This window comes from Eurosta solidaginis, chromosome 5 (assembly GCF_040869045.1).
Source record: "Eurosta solidaginis isolate ZX-2024a chromosome 5, ASM4086904v1, whole genome shotgun sequence".
NCBI classification, from domain to species: Eukaryota; Metazoa; Arthropoda; class Insecta; order Diptera; family Tephritidae; genus Eurosta; species Eurosta solidaginis.
Window position 1 is genome coordinate 211,386,965 of NC_090323.1, and position 20,792 is coordinate 211,407,756.

A 20,792-nucleotide genomic window follows, 5' to 3' on the forward strand; every position below is an offset into this window, starting at 1 on the left:
AAGCTGCGAACAAGATTGCGGAATGCTCGCTGAAATGTTCGTGTCGTGTATTTGGCGCTTAAACCAAAAATCACCCTACAAGACAAGTACCCGTTACCTAATCGATACCAATAACTTGGTCACCAATTATCGTCTTGATGACTTTTACATTGCTGTCGTGAAAAGGTAACGCATGCGCTCTCTCAAAATAGTGTACGTGTGACTCGCTTTCTCGCTCTTACCTATTGTATTTTCGACATTCCTTCTCGCTCGATGTTATTTACATTTTAAAGTTACTTCATTAGGTATGTTTTCGTTATCGCTAACCAAAACATATGCAGGAACAGCAACACGGGTAACTGGCCTATCGGTTACCCGTACCGGTTACCTTCTGTCAATTCGCTTTTTATATGAATGAAACGCGTCCCTTTTGTTTAAATAATATTTAATTATGAATAAATTATGTATACAATGGTTTTTACATATAAATTTCCTTAATTTTCTAGTAAACCTTACATATGTGCATATTTATATGTACAAACTACATATGTAAAGACATAAACTCATTCGTAGTCGTGCCCTTTCTGAAACCATTTTGAGTTTCGAAGCTCACACTGATGGTGCTCAATTTTTCCTGCGCGGGTGGTGTTGTTAGTATCAATTTGCATAGATATGAGTGTTGTAGATATAATACCCGAATATATGCAGCCCCATTTCGTGCTATCAAAGTCGATTTGCAGGTGATGTTGAGCCTTTGAACTTGACCCTTTCCCATAATATGCGTGGTAGGGCCTTATATGTGATACTAAAAAGGCCGAGCGACAGTTGTCCCAGTTTTCTTGTAGTTTGAGCAAATGTACGTTCTTCTTACAGCCACAGCTGGAATATTGCTATGCCCACATTGTCAAATCGAATTACCTAGAATGAAAAAGAAACGAATATCAGTAAGGATAGATAATAAGTTTTTAATATAACCGGAAGTGCTTAATAAATACAAGATCAGGACCTGTAAAGTAAATTCAAGTGAACCTCCACCATGCCAAGGCATCTTCCGGTAGCGGGGGTACCCGAAGATTATAACAAGGGATAATTGATAGATGTTGGGGTAATAGATAGTAAATTAAGCGTGCTACAAAAACAAAAACGAATAAATGCAGATGACTGTTTAATCCATTATGCGAAGTTCTTTGAATGGATGTGCAAATTGAAACGGGCAAAGTACTGCTAAAACTGCTTTCCCCGAGTAACCCGGGAACGAATTGATATGACTACGTCTATTCTTCTTTAGCAGCAGTGCCGAGCACAAATTCCCTTTTGGACAGGAAAGTAAACGTTTGGTTGTCTGCAAGTTTATCATATGCCAGTACAGAATATACTCGTTTGCTGGATCTGAGCAGTACATCTAATTTTCCCAGATTTTCTGGGCTCAGCGAGGGTATCCTCCTGAATGGTGCATGTGTACCCTGTTGCCTTGCCTGGCCGCTCACCCAACAACACCAGGCACGACGGAACTTGCCTTGCGACACCCAAAGTGCACTCATGCTTCTCATGGCTCCAGCGGGTTAGTGGGCTTAGAGTATACCCGTGGTAGCTATGCCTGTCGTAAGAGGCGACTAAAATACCAAATTGATTCAAGGGGTTTTGTAGCGCAATACTTTCAATGGGTTGCCAGCGCAATATATATCCTCTCCAACCCAATTGTCAACGTCACCTACCCGTGGCGAATCCCGTTTCTTTAACAGCCGAGGCTCTGGCGACCTCATGTTTCTTATGGATCTACATTTGAAGGCGCTTAGTTAGCTGACATCGCTTACTTAACCGGTAGATTGTAAAGTAAAAACCAAAACATAAAATATAGGTTAGGTTGAAGTGGCCGGTTCATGAGGATCTCACATAGACTGAATGAGTCCGTAGTGTTACCAGCAGTTTGTTTTAACGACCAAACTGAAAACCCTATCAAGAACCAGGACCTATGTTATAAAAAAACTCCGTCCTCTTGACAAATACTAGAAGATTCCTGGGACTTAAGCCACTTGCTGCTTCTAGATCTAACAGCTTTATCACTCCTAATAGGTGAGGCCTTAGCCTGGCAAGCGCAGGGCACGATATTTCTCAGGGGGCCCGGTATTTTTCGGGGGGCCTGCGATTTAGAGGTACTAAGACATTTTTTTTAATTCAAGAGAGTCTTTAGTTGTTCCATGTGGAAATTTTAAGCCGAATTTCAAAAGCAACAAATATTGATAATGATTTTTTACCTGGTCCCTCGAACAGTGAGGAGACAATAAAAACATCAAACAAAAATATCGTAATCGTAAAGTTTTCGTGGTAACACTGATGAAGGTTCATCTTCAAAAAGCCTTGCAACAATACCACCAACTCTGTATCAAAGTCTAGATTATTTAAACGACTTCGATATCGGTACCGTGGATAATGAGTTTTTGCTATCTGAACAAAATAATTCGTCGAGGTCATCAAAAGTGCGCTGTTATTTTTCCACGTGATTGTCATGACGAGGCATTTCCTACCTCGTTGTTAAACAGAATCTTGCCAAATGGAGAGAAAGTGGAGCGTCACTGGTTGGTGTGATGTGCCAGTAGCAATGCTTTTTATTGCCTACCATGTCGTCTGTTAAGCACCAATACTTTAAATCGACCTAAAATGTGTTGTCCTGGCGAATATTCGAAATTCCAGGTATGGAAGAAGCTATACGCTAAACTTCCATCACACGAAAATACTGAAGATCACATTAAATGTTATATTCAATGGCGATCTTTACAAAACCTAATTCGAAAGGAGGCTACAATTGATACACGTTTATATATATATATATGCGCGTATATATATGTTTGCTGGAAAAGAATCTTTTTAGGACGGTCATACTCTTGTCAGTGTGTCACGTGCAAGGGATGGTTGCATCGGACAGGTTGCTCTGGGCTTGATCCCAAAACCCGACGTCCTCGTAACTGTTACAAATCTTTTGTGGCTTCTTGTTGTTCACGCCCTCATTACATTATGAGAAAATACGGCACCTGAGAACACAGCCGTATGAAGCTGAAAAACACAAGCAGGCCCTGAGTGAACTCCACAAACAGGCGTCGGACCTCTATGCCAGGAATTGCCCGGTGAATCCTGTACTCAAAAAAAAAAAAAAAACTAGCAGAGTAGGAACGCACTCTCCCCAAGGAAACGGGAGTCACTCTAGCCCAACTTCGATCTGGATACTGTAACAGGTTAAACTCTTACCTATCCAGAATCAACCCCCGACATACAAAACATATGTCCTGCTTATAATGTGTCCCCACATGACACCAACCATCTCTTTAGCTGTATTGTGGAATCAAAGCCTCTAACACTCCTCTCATTATGGTCCACCCCTGTTGAAACTTTCTGTTTCCTTGGACTCCCGTTGAGGACATTGATGACAATTTGTGGTCTGTCGCACCTATTGGATGGGGCGAAGCACTGCTACAAGAGCAGGCGGACAACCCGGAAAGAGAGGCAGGAACTGCATGACCCATCGATCCCGAGCCGTTCCTGTCAGTTGGCTAGCAGGGGCATTTATTAGGAGAAGGGGGGGGGGGGGGGGGAGAAGAACACTGGAGCAATACGCCAGGTTTGAGACAATCTAAGTTACTGTTAGGAAGTTATAGCACAAGTCGCTACAGGGCAATAATAGACCTATCGAAAGATAACCGAAGAATCCCAAGAGCTATTCTTACAGGACATTGTAGACCGAGCAGCCGTATGCAGAAAGTGGGCATACTATCGAATAACACAAGCCGATTTTGTGATCGATCAGCAGACGGCGGACCATATCCTCCAAGAATACGAAGCAATCTCAAAACGTAGGTCTATGTTTATGGGCTCACCATGGCCAGTGCATTCCCACATTTAATCCCTGAAGCCAAGAACTCTGCTAGGGTTCATCAAAGAAGTCGGCTACGATGAGGTGCTGTGAAGGAGATGCGCAAGTCACTGTGCAATCCTCAATAAATTATCTATCTACGTTCCGGTAACAAGCACCATTGAGGTACTAACCCGACCATCTCCGGACCTATTGATATGACTACATTGAACCTTCTAGGGATTGAATATTAATAATGACCGCAGTGCGAAAGTCTGCTCAAATTTACCATTCTCCATGGAATGCTACATATATAACTTTCCACGTTTTGAATCAGTAATGAAAAGAGCAAAATTTACTAAAATTTTAACTGGTTGTGGGTAAGGTGTTGATGTCCTCTCTTAACGCGATGTAATGGCAACGGCGACGCAGGGAAAATAATAAAAATCCTATAAATCTACTGATCATAATTAATTAATCCCTCCCTTTCTATGCAGTTGTATGCATACATATATATGGGTTTTGTTCTCCAAACGCTATTTAAAGAAATCAATTGGTATTTACATGAACTTCGAACTCTTTGGTATTTGCCTTCTTCAGTTGATTATCAACAAAAGCAATGCAAATTATCACTAACAAATTCATAAATGTTGTTTATATATTTAATATGGTAGGCAATTTACTTACCCTTTCTGGTGCGATGATCCTGGACAATCGGGCCTGACTAGACGAGATTTATTTTGCTTTAACATAGCGTGCTTAACGCGAACCATATCATGTTAGGCCACAATTTCGATTATGCAACCAATCAAAGAAATGTCGTGCTTGTAATACTGCTATGATAGCAGCAGCAGCAGCTCCCGGTGGCGGCACATAAACAACAGTTGCATTTTTTGCTTCGGCTACCTATTCAATTTTAATTCACATTACATTATCTACTATTGCAATTTTTAATCAATACAAATCAATATAAATTACCGAAGCAAATACTGGCAAACCAAGATGCGTAGTTCCACCCTTTTTTGGGAAAATACATCCAACCAATTTTGTACCGTATTCCAAAGCATGTTGGTTGCGGAAAGTACCTTGTTTACCGGTAAAGCCTTGGCAAATGACACGTGAATCTGCATTTAATTGTAGGTTTCTTGTTGTTTTGGCATATCCTGAGCTGAATCGCACCGCGGCAGAGATGATATATATTACAATAATATAAAATTTTTTTTTATTATTTAAGGTAATAGTCTAGTTGAGGGGTCGACTGCTAATACGCTACCAAAAATATCGAGCGAGGTGTCAAACGACGCGTCTTGACATCAGTATTAATAATCCGATGGCGGAAAATAAAAATTTTAACGCGTTCAAAAGATATTAACGAAAAACCGAAAAAAGGCCCACGGGTACCTCCGAAACCGGAGGTGGGATCCATAGTATTTTTGCGCAGAACACCTTTCTGCGTTGGCGGCCTTCGGCCGCGCTTATAAAAAATAACCCTGGGCTACGCCATGCCAAGTCCGGGTGTGTGGTATAACCGTGGCTACCGCCACGTTGATGCACAATTTTTTTTGTTGGTATGAACACAACAACAACCACATGGAAATCGCGTCTTTTGAGACCTCACTCGATATTTTTGGTAGCGTATTAGCAGTCGACCCCTCAACTAGACTATTACCTTATTTAAAAATACACATACGTATGAATGAAAAGCAGAGAGTAAATAATGTTGCTTTGGTTGTAGCGATAAGGACACTCCCCAGGAGCGATTTAGTATGACCACCTGAAACCTTCTAGGGTAATAGTCTAGTTGAGGGGTCGACTGCTAATACGCTACCAAAAATATCAAGAGAGGTATCGAACGACGCGTCTTGATATCAGTATTAATAATCCGAAGGCGGAAAATAAAAATTTTAACGCGTTCAAAAGATATTAACGAAAAACCGAAAAAAGACCCGCGGGTACCTCCGAAACCGGGGGTCGGATCCATGGAATTTTTGCGCAGAACACCTTTCTGCGTTGGCGGCCTTCGGCCGCGCTTATAAAAAATAACCCTGGGCTACGCCATGCCAAGTCCGGGTGTGTGGTATAACCGTGGCTACCGCCTGTAGCACAAGCACTTTTCTATATTTTTAGTTTAATTACCACAATTATAGTTTTTCATCGATATAAAATGTTTCCCGGAATAATTAATAAATTGGCGTATTAAGATGACGCTGTCATTTCGATGACAGCAAGAAACGCCGATGTGTTAGTGGAGAGCGAAAAAAGCTTTGAATGTGTGAGTGAACTACCCTACAAGAACACTGACTATCATATGACTATCATCTGATTGTCAGCAATGTCAACCTAACGATCAGCGCCTCATACAAACTTTCTATCACAAACTTAAGGGGGCTTGCGCAAATGTGATGTAAACAACTGTTTACGTGTGAGTTTTTGTCTCCTTCTTATACACCAACATGGCCTACTAATTAAGTATATAGCCGTACTGCTCACTCTCATTCCTTTTCCTGGATCAGTGCTGACACTCTAACTATCAAAAAGTGTCATAAAGGATAGTTTACTGTAGATATCAGGTTTGACTGTTATACTATCATAAATGACCATTGTCATATTCCGTCAAAAATGAAACAATGCTTTTTGCTTTTTATTTACTTTATTTCATTACGTTTTTAATTTTGTATGTGATAAAAGCATACGTGTTTCTTATTTGTTTAAAATAAATAGTTTTATAAGAATTCGAGTTCAAAATGGTCAATTTAAATTCAGAAAATAACAAAACAACAGAAGAGCGCTTTCCTCATGCGGAAACACATTTAAAAATAAATCACCACTAACCACTATTATTTTTCGCGTATCAATTTTTTGAGTGCGCCCCATACATTCCGCCAGCTTTTGGTATTTTTTAATATTATTTTCGATTTTTTTTTTCTTTTAGCATGGAGCTTTGAAATGCTCTCTTTTTCATTTTTTAAACTTATTTTTTATATGGTTTTCGTCGGTTGAAATTGACGGAATTTAAAAAATAACAAAACAACCGTGATAATCATTTGATTGTCATATGACAGTCAGTAGTGACAACATGATTAAATCGGATAATCTGTTCTCGCATACATAAAATTCCGTTGAGAATTATGTATCTGTCTCACATGCATTATGGTATCTGCTGTATGTTCTTTTGTTCTGTACCAGGTGTCCGAAGCCTTCCCAGTTTCAGTCCTTTTTCATGATTATAGGCTGTCGTTGGGAACATGCGAACATGTGTGAGCGAACAAAAGAACATACATAAATTTGAGTATCAATGTTTACGTCATCGCAGGATCAGCATTGTCAATAACAAGTGTGAGTGTATTAGTAAAACTATCAGCGTTTCTTGTAGGGTAGTTACCTCCGTCTTGTAGGGCAATTGGTTGGCTACGATACGGTTACGGCCTTAAGCGCCAAATACACGACGCAAACATTTCCACGAACATTCCGCAATCTTGTTCGCAGCTTTGGCCATACACCATACAAACTTTTGGCCGAACATTAGTTCTCTTTCAGACAGCGATGAATACGGACAACAATTGTGCTGCAACAATATTGCTCGCTGTGGCAATTAAGCGTAAAAAAAAGAGAGAAGATCGCAAAAAAAGAATTTGGTGCAAAGAATGGTTTAAAAAACGAGCAGTTCTTGGACAACGTGAGCTTATTAAAGAACTGGAATTCACGTCACAAAAGGATTTTAAAAATTACATTCGTATGAGCAAGGCAACATTTGACCAACTTTTACAAAAAATTTTGCCACTCATAACGAAACGGGATACAATAATGAGAGAAGCGATTCCGCCTCATCAGCGCCTTGCTTTAACTTTGCGCTTTCTAGCTAGTGGCAATAGCTTTGAAGACTTAAAATTTTTAATTCTATTACAATAATCTTTGCTTTTTACTTGCCACAATGATGGCAAAGATTTATACATTTCAATAAATTCACTCAGAAATTTTTTATTGTCCATTTTACTTTTCCGCGCACGTCTGTTCCGTTCAGAAATTCGCGCAAATGTTCGCCAAAAATTTAAATATTTTGATTTTTGGCGAACATTTGCGCGAACTGGCAAACACCACCATACACGACAGAAAAGGTCGCAGAAACATGACATAACGGGAATGTTCGTGTCGTGTATTTGGCGCTTTCGCGGTACCAATAATCGATTGCATTGATTCCCATAAGGTTGGTCGAATCAGCTGTTATAAGGATACCGATAAATCACCAATGTCTGCAGGTTTATTCACAATGCTGTCAGCTATTATTTGACAGATAGGTACAGCAATTGAGGAATACAAAGATTTTTCACTTGTAAGAATTCACAATGTGAAGTGCCATAATTTGCTCGTTTGACCAATGTGCTTTTAATGTCCTACAGAAAGTCAGATAACTTGTTAATACGCATATTAATATTCATTCAATATGTATGGAAAAAAACTATAAGGTAAGTACACGTACACAGTTTGAACATTTGTGAAGTTTTCACGGAATCAACATGTGTCCAAATTACCACCCAAGAAATGCTTGTTGTAAACGCACGCATTGTACCCGAAATAAGCTGCAGTAATTGGTGCCGCTTGTCGTATCGCTGTAGTCGTATCCCTAACGTAATCAGCTGTTTATCGTTACGACGGCAAACCAAAACCCAATTGGTTGGCTACGATACGGTTACGACCTTAAGCTGGAGACATTGGTGCTTTATCGGTACCCGTATCGGTAACCTTTTAACAGCTGATTCGACCAACCTTATGAGAATCAATGCAATCGATTATTGGTGCCACTAAGGTCGTAGCCGTATCGTAGCCAACCAATTGGTTTTTGGGTTACCGTCGTAACGATAAACAGCTGATTACGTTAGGGATACGACATACGGCACCAATGACTCCCGCTTTAAGCGTGTTTATCGTTACGATGGTAAACCAAAATCCAATTGGTTGGCTACGATACGGTTACGACCTTAGCGGCACCAATAATCGATTGCATTGATTCTCATAAGATAGGTCGAATCAGCTGTTATAATGCTACCGATACGGTTACCGATAAAGCACCAATGTCTCCAGCTTTAGCGGCACCAATAATCGATTGTATTGATTCTCATAAGATTGGTCGAATCAGCTGTTATAAGGTTACCGATACGGTTACCGATAAAGCACCAATGTCTGCAGCTATAGAAAAGACTATAAACAGGGGCTATAATTATAACAAATGCAACTCTGTTTTTCAATAGCAGCTTCATTTGTACGCCTCGTGCAAAAATTCATTTACCCTCTTTGGCCTCGTGTTCGTGATCAGTGTATTAATTTTGATATATCATCGAAAAGGAAAACAAATCATAAACAACCAAAAAAATAATAATTTAATAATAGAGAATTATAGTGAACAGATTAAATGAATAAGATATCATAAAATAAAAGACAATAATTGTGTTCAAAGTAGATTGAAAATTCGAAGTTTGCTCGCAGACACGCAAACAAAAACATCAAAGATCTATCGGCGGCAGCAAAACTTCATTGCCAAGTGGACCACAAGGAAAAAGGCTTTGTCATACACGATCAATGGTATTACAATTGTGCAGATATTACCTTATGGTGCACGACCTTTGATTACACAAACGGAAATAGATTTTACAGTGAAATACCGCGTCAAGTGTTCACAAATAATAACGATTTTGGAATAGTTTTGCAAATTTTAATTTGGGATTGTCGTTTGTAATTTGCACTTTCACTATTGTGTAGCGTGGAATACCTGCATTTGGATATACATACATAGTACATATATATATTAAATCGCATAAATAGTTATTTAAGCAGCAATAGAATTGCTGCAAGTGATTTTATTAAAAATTAATCACAATGGCGGAGGTAAATGACGCCAGTGACGTCTTTGATCTAGAGTTACAAGAGGAGGACAATCATCGCGACTCCGATGACGACCGAATTGAGCTGGATGATGTGAGTATATACATATGTACATATTATATATAACCATTAATATATAGATTTAATAAGAGTAGTAAGGGGAGTTCATTTCCGGAACTTGTCGATGGGGGTCTCAAAATACGTAGTTAATCTCTGATTTAATAAAATTTTATTTCTGTCAAAAAATTTGCAAAGCATTGCAGAAAAACGGGAAATACGCCCTCAGACTTATCAAACACGAAGCGCTATTCTTGGTTTTTTGCACAGAACACCGCATTGACCGTTCTTAGAAAACGTAACGCTGGGTAGATTGAACTTTCTACGTGAGTGTACAACGAAATCATGCAAAATACGACGGCCACAGACCCGTCTTGATCTCAGTATCGACAATCCATTGCAAGGAAATGCAAAAAAAAAAAAAAAACAACGAAAAATACGCGCTCAGACTTATCAAAAAACCCGGGCGCTATTTTTGGTTTTCTGCACAGAACACCGCATTGACCGCCATTGGTCGTTCTTACAAAATGTTACCCTGGGTAGATTGAACTGTGGTTAGGGGATCAAAACTATTTCCTTTCTACACCCTTGGCTGTAAACAAGATTTTTCACGATAATGCAACATTAAATGTTGCTGCTAAAACTCAGGTTGAAATTACTGCTGTTAATGATATAACAACCATTAATGACAATGCTGCTTCCAGTTCCCCCAACACAGGTGATGATTCTACCTCCGCCGCTGTGCGTTTGCCTAATGTTGACAATGCGCAACCGAGGCAGGTGACTGCCGTGCCGCCTCGCAGGCCAATTTTTGTATCTCGCCTTCATTCTTCGCTTACGGAAAATGAAGTTATTAAGTATTAGAAGATAAGCTAGACCTTTCACAACCTATTAAAATAGGCGTGTATAAATTTAATTTTAGTTATAATAGGGATATTTCATCGTTTAAAATATCAGTGCCAGACGCTTATTTTGAAATTGGTATAAGAGGAAAGGCGTTGGAATGGTTCCGGAGTTATTTGGGTGACAGAAAACAGAGAACGATAATTGGAAAGGAGGTTTCATCAGTGGTGGATGTTAACATTGGTTTACCACAAGGCTCGGTCTTGGCGCCAATATTGTTTACATTGTATATAAATGATATCAAAAGATGCTTAAAATATTGTAAAATACGTCTATTTGCGGATGATGCATTGCTTATCATAAGTGAAAAATATGCAGAATGTGCCATGCTGAAAGTACAAGAAGACCTGGACTCGCTATACAAATGGTTATGCCTTAGAAAACTGAAATTAAATGTCGAAAAAACTAAGTTCATGATATTTTGTAAAAACACTAATATCATAAGTAACAATAGTTTAAATAATATTACGCTGAAGGTAAAAAACATGAAAATCCAAAGAGTAGAAAAATTTAAGTATTTAGGAGTTTTGATTGATGATAATCTAAATTTTGGAGAGCATGTAACTTATCTGGAAAGGAAAATTGCACAGAAAATAGGCTTCATGTATAGAACATGTAAACATATCAGTCAAAGTCATAAAATATTGGTATATCGTTCAATTATTGAACCAACTTTATTTATTGTCCTACTATTCTGCTATTAAGTAATTATATATATATTAAGAAACTTCAAATACAGCAAAACAAGGCAATGTGATTTATTTTAAAATGTCCTCCAAGAACGCCAAAAATTGTAATGCTCAATAGATTAAACTGGCTTAGTATTAAACAGTCAGTTAGTTATTTCACATTGAAATTTATACATCAACTTAGGTTAGGAATGTTACCGAATTACCTGAGTAGTAAAATACATTATAATCATGAAATCCACAATTATGGAACTAGAAATTGCAATAATATAAGACTGCCTAGAATAAGAACTGAGTTCGCCAAAAGGTCTCTTGAATATTTAGGGTATAAAATGTATAATGAGTTACCTTCTGATTTGAAAGACTGAAAATATTAGTAAGTTCAAAGAAAAATTGTTTTTATATTGTACGTCACTAAATGTTACATGAGTATTTATGTTTAATCTCTTATTTTAACCTAAACTAGGTCTTAAAGACCGTAATAATAAATAAAAAAAAATAAAAAAAAACATTCAGATGTGCATTTGTTTACAAAAAAACCTAACGCCACAGGAACTTCAAAAATCTCTGCGGAAACAGTGAAAAAATAACCATCATCTACCAAAATTTTCGCGGCCTAAGATCGAAATTAAGTACCTTTTTCTGAATAGTTCTTGCCTTGCACAATTTTAGTTTGTAAATCTGCTGCTCGTATATACCGCCACGATCGGATATACACGTTTATACATGTCATAGCACTGTTATTTGTAGTTTGTACTCGCAATTGCGAGACAAAGACCGCCTAGTAGTTCTTGGTGATTTCAATTTATCATCAGTAAATTGGATCCGTACCATCGACTCAAATTTTATGACTCCCACTACTCAGCACGGGTTTTTAAATAGCCTGCTAGATACAACTCTTCTCAAAATTAATAATATTTTAAATTCTAAAAGGAAAATCTTAGACTTAGTGTTTACAGATGACTCTGCGGGTATTAAAAGCCAAATTAAACTTCCTTAACCCTAACGCCATAGTCGTAACCATACCCATATCCATAACCATCTCAATGTGATCGATTAATGGTACCTTAACCTAAAAATCGTGAAAATTTCATAAAAATGATGAAAACGCAAAAAATTACAAACATATTCCACAAAAAATAAGTCTCTTAGTCATAACGTATCCAAAACAATGAAGAAAATCTAAAAAAAGTTATTAAATTCACCAACTCAAATATTTTTAGGTTATGGATATGGCGAGAAACCAAAAACCAATTGATTGGCTATGGCGTTAGCGTTATGGTATGGCACCATTAATCGATTACATTCCTTTCCATAAGGTAGGTTCGATCAGCTGATTTATCTGGTTATGGCTTTATGGTTATAAGTCACCATTAATTCGCCTTTTACTCTAACGCGAACTCACCCATTATCCCTTCCTGAAGACCCTCTTCATCCTACGCTTGAGATAGTACTGGATGTTGTTCAACCTGTGATGCTCGATGTTTCTAAGCCGAATTCCCGACCCCGTTCGAGATGTTTTTCAAAGACGAATTTTAGTGAGCTCAATAAATTGATTGCTGCCCATGACTGGTCGAATTTTTATGCGTGTACAGACGTTGAAACAGCGAATTACTTGTTTTATAGCTCTCTTGATGCTTTCTTTGAAAGCTGTGTCCCTCTTCGTTATTCCAGTACCACCACGGGTAAACCACCTTGGTTCTCAAGGCAACTAGTAAGACTTGATAATATTAAATCTAGACTCTATAAGCGTTTCAAAAGATCTGGTAAAGCTATTGATTTTTCTAAATATTTAGTGGCGCGCTCCAATTTTCATCGTCTTAACCAGCAGTGTTGTAAAGGTTACTTATCATGCTGCAAATTCCAATTTACTAATAATCCGAAACGTTTCTACAGATTTGTGAATTCCAAAAGGAAACTTCTGGTTTCCCATCTACTTTTATTTATGGGTGCAAAAACGCTAATTCGGATCACGAAATCGCAGATTTATTTTCTGAATTCTTTAAATCAACCTATTCATCCCAATGTGTCCAGTCTAATGTTTATCCATATTGCTTGGGGAGTTCTAATAATATTTTAAACCCATTTATTGATAAAGATACTGTTCTTAATAATTTGCATTGAAACCGATATCTTCACCGAGTCCAGATGGTGTTCCTAGTTGTGTATTTAAGTACTGTGCTGTCAGCTTAGCTGAGCCTATCTTTAAATTATTTAAACTGTCTCTGGAATCCGCATCATTCCCATCTATTTGGAAACAATCGTTTATTATACCTTTGCATAAAAAAGGTAGTAGGTCTAATATTGAGAACTACAGAGGCATAGCTAAGCTCTCAGCTATCCCTAAAACTATTGAGCAAATATACCAGCTTCAATACATGTGTAGCTCTTTAATATCACCTTGTCAACATGGTTTTGTGCATCGGAGATCAACAACTACGAACTTGCTTGAATTTACGTCTTTTGTTATGAATGGTTTTTTAGACTGCAAACAAACAGATGTAGTTTACACCAACTTTAGTAAAGCATTTCACTCTGTTAATCATGAGCTCTTAGTTCACAAACTTGATCTTCAGGGCTTTCCAGCGCCTTTATTAAGTTGGATTTCAAGTTATCTTGAAAATAGGACTCAGCGAGTTTTCTTCAACAACAATCTTTTAAAGTTGTTTGATGTAACTTCTGGCTTGCCCATGGTATCCATTTGGGTCCATTACTCTTTACCCTGTTCATTAACGACTTACTTACATATCTTACATTCTAGAGTTTTTATGTACGCAGATGATGTAAAACTTTGTTACACATATCTGCCTCAAATTTGTTCTGTTTTAATCAGCTTCAGTCCAATCTTGACTCATTTCAAAGCTGGTGTACTGCAAATTAACTTTTTTTGAACTGCTCTAAATGTAAGCAAATGACTTTTCACCGTGTGAAGCCGGTCCTGTCATCTTATATACTTAACGGCAACCCTCTGGAGCAGATATCTGTTGTAACTGATCTAGGTGTTATTTTTGATCCGAAGTTAAGTTTTACCACACATATTTCACCCACTATAAACAAAGCAACTGGTGTATTAGGTTTTATAAAACGTTGGGCTGAAGAGTTTGATGACCCTTATTTCACAAAGGTCCTTTATGTATGTATGTATGTATGTATTTATTTGAAAATTTGTTCCTAGCACAACAATTTTGACAAATTATTTAACAGTGCTAGTCATGAATAGCATGAGCGGGATTCAAGGGGTTGTGTAGCGCAATATATAGCTTCTCCAACCCAATTGTCAATCTCACCTTCGAGCGGCGAATCCCGTTTCACTAACAGACGAGGCTCTGGCGACCCCAAGCTCCTCATGGAACTTGGGTGTAAGGAGGGAGGGATGGCCTGAAGGTTTAATGTGGCCATATAAATCGTTCCCGAGATGGTCGGGCCAGCACCTTAATGGTGCTGTGTTACCGGAGCGTATCGGATCTGTATCCGACAAAGGACCATCACATCGATAACACTCCCCAAAACCTTCGGGGAGTAACTAATCGCTACAACAACAACAACAACAATAGCATGAGCTATAAAAATTGAACATTTATAATAAGAATAAATTAGATTAATCAAATTAAATTAAATATAACGGATAATAGTGAAATATTTATGTATGTAAATCTTAAAACTAAAGAAAAGTAATTAATAAATATTAAAAGACAGCAGTAGTGATGATAACCTTTGGCTGGTTATAGATCGAATAGTATTTAACAAATAAAGAAAGAAGCCACAGAGAAATGAACATTTTAACAACAACAATTTGAGATCCAGTTTAAGAGTCGTTAAAAAATGATGCTAGCTCTTTTTTGAAGTGCAGAGCATTACTTAAGAGTCGAAGACTTGTAGGTAGGGAGTTCCAAAGACGTATTGCAGTAACAAAGAATTGGCGCTGAGAGGTTAGCGTACGGTATCTAATGTGCTTAAGAAGAAGCACCGATCTTGATGATTGCAGAAAAATAAGCTTACGATATAGATAGTCAGGTTCCTTCGTGTGTATCAATTTATGGAGGAAGGACAGTGTTTTGAGTTTTAAAAGATTTTCGAAAGAAATGTTGAGCAAATAAATAAATAAATAAACCTTTCAGCATGTTGTGTTACATGATCAAGACTTTTCAACCCATAAACATATCTAGCAATGTTGTTGTAAACAACATTTAGTTTGTTCTTGCACAGATAGTCACAGTTTGAGTAAATCACACAACCATGGAGTAGCGTAGGTATTAAGTACGCTTTAGCCAGAAGTAGTTTTATGTGCAAAGGCGTGAAATACTGTGTTAACCATAGTGTACGAAGCATTCCATACACTTTTCCAACCGTTCTAAAAATATGGTCTTTCCATGTCAATGTTTTGTTAAAAATTACACCTAAGTTTTTCGCCGTATCTACGTATTCTATAACGGAATTGTCGAACACTACATTCTCTAAATCATTAGTGGGAAAAGACCTTATATGAATAACAATACATTTTGACTTATTCGGGTTTATACATAAGCCATTAATAGTAGCCCATGAAAATATTTTATTCAAATCGTGGTTTAAGTTACTTATGCACAAGCTAGTTTGATCACGAGGACAACACGTAAACAACTGCACATCATCAGCGTAGATATGAACATTACAATACATGAACATTATTATACCTCGCTGGTTCGTCCTATTATCGAGTACTGTTCATGTGTTTGCAAGTCCATATTGATCGGATTGAGTCGGTCCAGAGACGGTTTTTAATTTTTGCATTACGAGGTCTCAACTGGGAATCAAGTACTCATCTTCCACCATACAGGAATAGGCTTCTTCTAATTAATTTGCCTTCTCTAGAGAATCGTAGAGTATTACTTGGCGTTATGTTCATTCACAAGCTTATCATTGGCGTGATTGACTTCCCTGACCTAATCAGTCAACTAAATTTTGCGGTTCCTTCTGGGGCCTCCAGACATTTTGTGCCTTTTCATTCACCTCTATGCCGGCAAAATTTTGCTAGAAACAGTCCCCAGCGTCATTGGTGCTCGCGTTACAATGATTTGTATAACTGCATTGGCTGTGAGTGTTCGTTTGCCGCTTTACATACTGCAATACTCTTAGGTGTAGCCTGATATTTTCATTTTATTTTTTCTTATACAATGTGATGTCAAATTTTTATAACATTCTAATTTTCTACGTACCTCTTTTAAACTTTTTAATTTTAAGAATGACTCTGTATTTAGATGTATGTATATCTGTCTATTACAATAATTAGTCGACTGCTTTGTGTTTGCGTCGACTTTAAATAAATAAATTAAATTAAATTAAATTAAAATAAAATTTCTACGTGAGTGTACAACGAAATCATCAAAATACGACAGCCACATACGCGTCTTGACCTCAATATCGACAATCCATTTCACAGAATTGCAGAAAAAAACGGGAAATACGCCCTCAGACTTATCAAAAACCGGGGCGCTATTCTTGCTTTTCTGCACAGAACACCGCATTGGCCACCACCGCTCTTACAAAATGTTACCCTGGGTAGATTGAACTGTGGTTAGGGGATCAAAACTATTTCCTTTCTACGTAAGTGTACAACGAAATCATGCGAAATACGACAGCCACAGACGAGTCTTGACATCAGTATCGACAATGGCGGAAATAAAACTGTTTCCTCCATCAAAAGATTTTTAAGGCTTGGCTTCATGCAAAAGCGGTGCCGCTTTATTACGACCGCTAAAGAGTGACCGATATACCCAAATTTTTCAGCGGCACCGGTTTGTTGGAAACTAGGAATACTTAGGGCAGACGAAACTTAATTTTTCATTGTTGTATGTTTGCTTTTTATTATTATTATTTTTTAAATGCGTAAGTGCGATAAAAACATATTCAAAAAACTTCAACTTAAAAATGTTGTTCATTATATAGGTTGGGTTGAACTGGCCGGTCAATAAAGACCTCATATAGACTGAATGTGTCCATAGTGTTACCAGAATTGGTTTGACGAATTAACGACAGAATCCCAATCAGGTGCCAGGGCATATTATGTTATAGAATAACTCCGTCCTCTTGGCAAATACTAGCATTTTTATAGGACCCTCAAGATCTGGCAAATCTGCCGCCCCTAATAGCTGGAGCCTTGACCTGGCGAGCGTAGGACATGAACACAGAACGTGCTCAACCGTTTCTTCCTGCAGCTGACACTTCCTACACTTGCCGTTACTGACGAGGCCTAACTTATAAGCATGTGACGGCATAAGGCAGTGTCCTGTCGGTATGCCTATCGTGAGCCTTAAGTCTTAGTCTTCTCTCCTCAGAGATATGAGCCACTTTGTTAGTCGAATAGGCGTAGGCTTTACACATCATCTTAGAAATTTTGCAGCCCACGCTTTTGTCCACGCCTTTCCTGCTTGATGGATCATATGCAACTCCTATCTTCTTTTGAGTTCTCCCAAACCGATTGGGACGTCTATCGTCGACTCGAGCGAGTGTTGCACCTTCCTTTGCTAACTCATCGTTACCTATTCTATTCTATCCCTTTATGACCGGGAACCCAGTAAAGATGTATGGTCTGGCCTGAGCGAAGGTTTTCCAAGTTTTCCTTATGACACAGAATAGAAAATTAGCAAAATTTTGGACAATGGGCGTGGTAAGGCCCACTTTTAAAATAAGGTATGTAATTTCAAAGTTTTGCAAGCCGTAATTTGGCACTCGTTGAAGATATCATGATGAAATTTTACAGGAACGTTACTCCTATTACTAGCTATATTTGTTCTAAATAAGAACACGCACAGTCTTAATATTTTTTTTTAAGTCAAATTTTAACAAAAATTGAATATCTTTACAGTATATAAGTAAATTATGTCAACATTCAACGCCAGTAATGATATGGTGCAACAAAATACAAAAATAAAAGAAAATTTCAAAATGGGCGTGGCTCAGCCCCTTTTCATTTAATTTGTCTAGAATACTTTTAATGCCATAAGTCAGAACAAAAATGTACCAATCCTTGTGAAATTTGGTAAAGGCAAAGCTTCTAACACGATAACTGTTTTTCCAAACAGTTCATGTTGAATAACGAGAAACCTGGTCATCTCAACAGATATCTGATTGATGAGCCAACACCGCCTAGGGAATTAAGGTGTTATATCCGTAAGCATTTTGAGGAAATACGGCACCTGAGAACTCAGCCTTATGAAGCAAAAAAACACAAGCAAGTCGTTGGTGAACTCCACAAACAGGCGTCGGACCTTTATGCCAGGAATTGATCGGTGAATCCAGTACTCAAAGAACAGTACCCAAAACTTGCGGAAGAGGAACGTATACTCCCCAGGGAAACGCGAGTCAATCTAGCTCAACTTCGTTCTGGATACTGTAACAGGTTAAAGTCTTACCTATCCAGAATCAACCCCGACATACAAAATATTTGCCCCGCTTGCAATGTGTCCCCACATGACACCAACCATTTCTTTAATTGTAATGTGGAACCAACGCCTCTAACACCCCTTTAACTATGGTCCACCCCCGTTAGAGGATATTGATGACAATCTGTGACCGGTCGCGGCTATTAGGTGGGGCGAAGCACTGCTACAACAACAACAACATAACTGTTTTCTGTGAAAATGGGCGAAATCGGTTGAAGCCACGCCCAGTTTTTATACACAGTCGACCGTGTGTCTTTCCGCTCGGCCGTTAAAACGATAACTTGATCAAAAATCGATATATCGTTACTAAACTTAGTTCACGTATTTATCTGAACTCACTTTATCTTGGTATAAAAAATGGCTGAAATCCGACTATGACCACTCCCACTTTTTCGATATTGAAAATTTCGAAAAATTAAAACATGCCATAATTTTATACCAAATACGGATAAAGGGAGGAAAAATGGTGATTGGATTGGGTTTTTGACGCAAAATATAACTTTAGAAAAAACTTTGTAAAATGGGTATGACACCTACCATATTAAGTAGAAGAAAATGAAAAAGTTCTGCAGGGCGATATCAAAAGCCCTTGGAATCATAGCAGGAATACCGTTCGTGGTATTACACATATAAATAAATTAGCGGTACCCGACAGATGATGTTCTGGGTCACCCTGGTCCACATTTTGGTCAATATCTCGAAAACGCCTTCACATATACAACTAAGGGCCATTCCCTTTTAAAACCCTCATTAATACCTTTAATTTGATACCCATGTACGATACAAACGCTTTCTAGAGTCACACCTGGTCCACCTTTATGACGATATCTCGAAAAGGCGTCCACCTGTAGAACTATGGTTCACTCCCTTTTAAAATACTCTTACCTTCCATTTGATACCCATGTCATACAAACACATTCCAGGGTTACCCTAGGTTCATTTTTCTAAATGGTGATTTTCCCTTATTTTGTCACCAAAGCTGTCAGCTGAGTATGTAATGTTCGGTTACACCCGAACTTAGCCTTCCTTACTTGTTTAACTTAATTTAATTTATTTATTATTACGGCTGTTTGGGCCTAAAACTTAAATTACTAAATACAAATCATTATTAAAATTACTTAGTTCTATTGAATATGCTGTCGGAATGCTTCCGATCAGCATATTTATTAGCATGACAAAAGGACGAGTCTGGGAGTCACTCTTTTAAGGGAGGTTGGAAAGGACGCGTTTCCAATCCTCCAGTCCAGCATAAGGCAACAAAATTTTGAACATATATTTTCATTTATGACGCCGTGGGAATGCAAGAAGATTCCGATCAGCACAGCTCAACATGTAATGGGAGGTTGAAAAGGGCGTGTTTCCAATCCCCCCTGTTCCAACTTTTGTTCGGCCTTATTTTATTTTATTATGATTGGTATCTCAAAGTGATGAGTAATGTTTATTGGAAGGTTGGAAAGAACGTGTTTCCAATCCTGTCCCGAATTACGCTGAAAGCACGTTGTGCCCCATCAATTTTCTGTCGGGTGAACCATTTACGGTATATCATTCGGCAGCTTAAGGCTTAGCTGTTGAGCATTCTTCATCATGTGTCCGTACATGAAAAATCAAAAATAAGGACAATTAAAACTTGTTTACCTTAGCGGAAGAGTTTTACAATGCTCTAGCAATTTTTTCTTGAATGTTTTAAATTTTTGGTATACGTAATTTGGTGTGACTGTCCACCAAACAAGAACCCCATAGTAAAGTATGGGTTTGAAAATTGCCGTAAATACCCAAATGAGAGAGTTTGGGTGATAGGCCCGACGTGCATCCAATCATCCTCTTGCATGCATAGAGTGCCGCGGAGGCTTTCTTCGTTCTCTCCTCCACATGGAGTTTCCACGACTCCTAGATACTTTGTGCTATATTTTTATTGCAGCGTTACCCCTCCAAGCTAAGGCTTAGTGCAATTATAACAGGTTTCTTCTGTTGAAAGAAACTGGATATGGGCAATTTTAAGCGTGGGAGCAATATAAGCAAAAA

The 20,792-nt window shown here is 38.1% G+C and overlaps 2 protein-coding genes across 7 annotated transcripts in view; one reads left to right on the plus strand and one right to left on the minus strand.

Annotated features, from left to right (window-relative positions):
• Positions 1 to 420: 420 nt before the first annotated feature.
• Positions 421 to 6,029, minus strand: LOC137252392 (succinate--CoA ligase [ADP/GDP-forming] subunit alpha, mitochondrial-like). 5 transcript variants are annotated; one of them, XR_010953545.1, is made up of 6 exons: positions 5,960 to 5,991; positions 4,802 to 4,986; positions 4,643 to 4,729; positions 4,511 to 4,569; positions 674 to 897; positions 421 to 613 (listed from the first exon to the last, which is right to left on the minus strand). XR_010953545.1 is itself a non-coding variant. In XM_067788007.1 (5 exons), exons 1-5 carry the CDS (start codon positions 5,976 to 5,978, stop codon positions 894 to 896), a joined length of 354 nt encoding a protein of 117 aa, XP_067644108.1. In that variant the 5' UTR covers positions 5,979 to 5,991; the 3' UTR covers positions 673 to 893. The 5 variants fall into 5 exon arrangements, 1 of the variants encoding a protein (XP_067644108.1); XM_067788007.1 differs by lacking the exon at positions 421 to 613 and having other exon boundaries at positions 673 to 897; XR_010953546.1 differs by lacking the exon at positions 421 to 613 and having other exon boundaries at positions 673 to 897; positions 4,511 to 4,729; positions 4,802 to 4,991; positions 5,960 to 6,029.
• A 3,021-nt stretch (positions 6,030 to 9,050) lies between these two features.
• S6k (Ribosomal protein S6 kinase) overlaps positions 9,051 to 20,792 on the plus strand; it is a 182,706-nt gene continuing 170,964 nt past the window's right edge. The window contains exon 1 of one of the 2 annotated variants that reach the window (XM_067787952.1): positions 9,051 to 9,793. In XM_067787952.1, coding sequence (XP_067644053.1) covers positions 9,695 to 9,793 — 99 coding nt within the window. In that variant the 5' untranslated portion in view covers positions 9,051 to 9,694. The remainder of the gene's footprint in view (positions 9,794 to 20,792) is intronic. The other variant, XM_067787953.1, reaches the window with a different exon arrangement.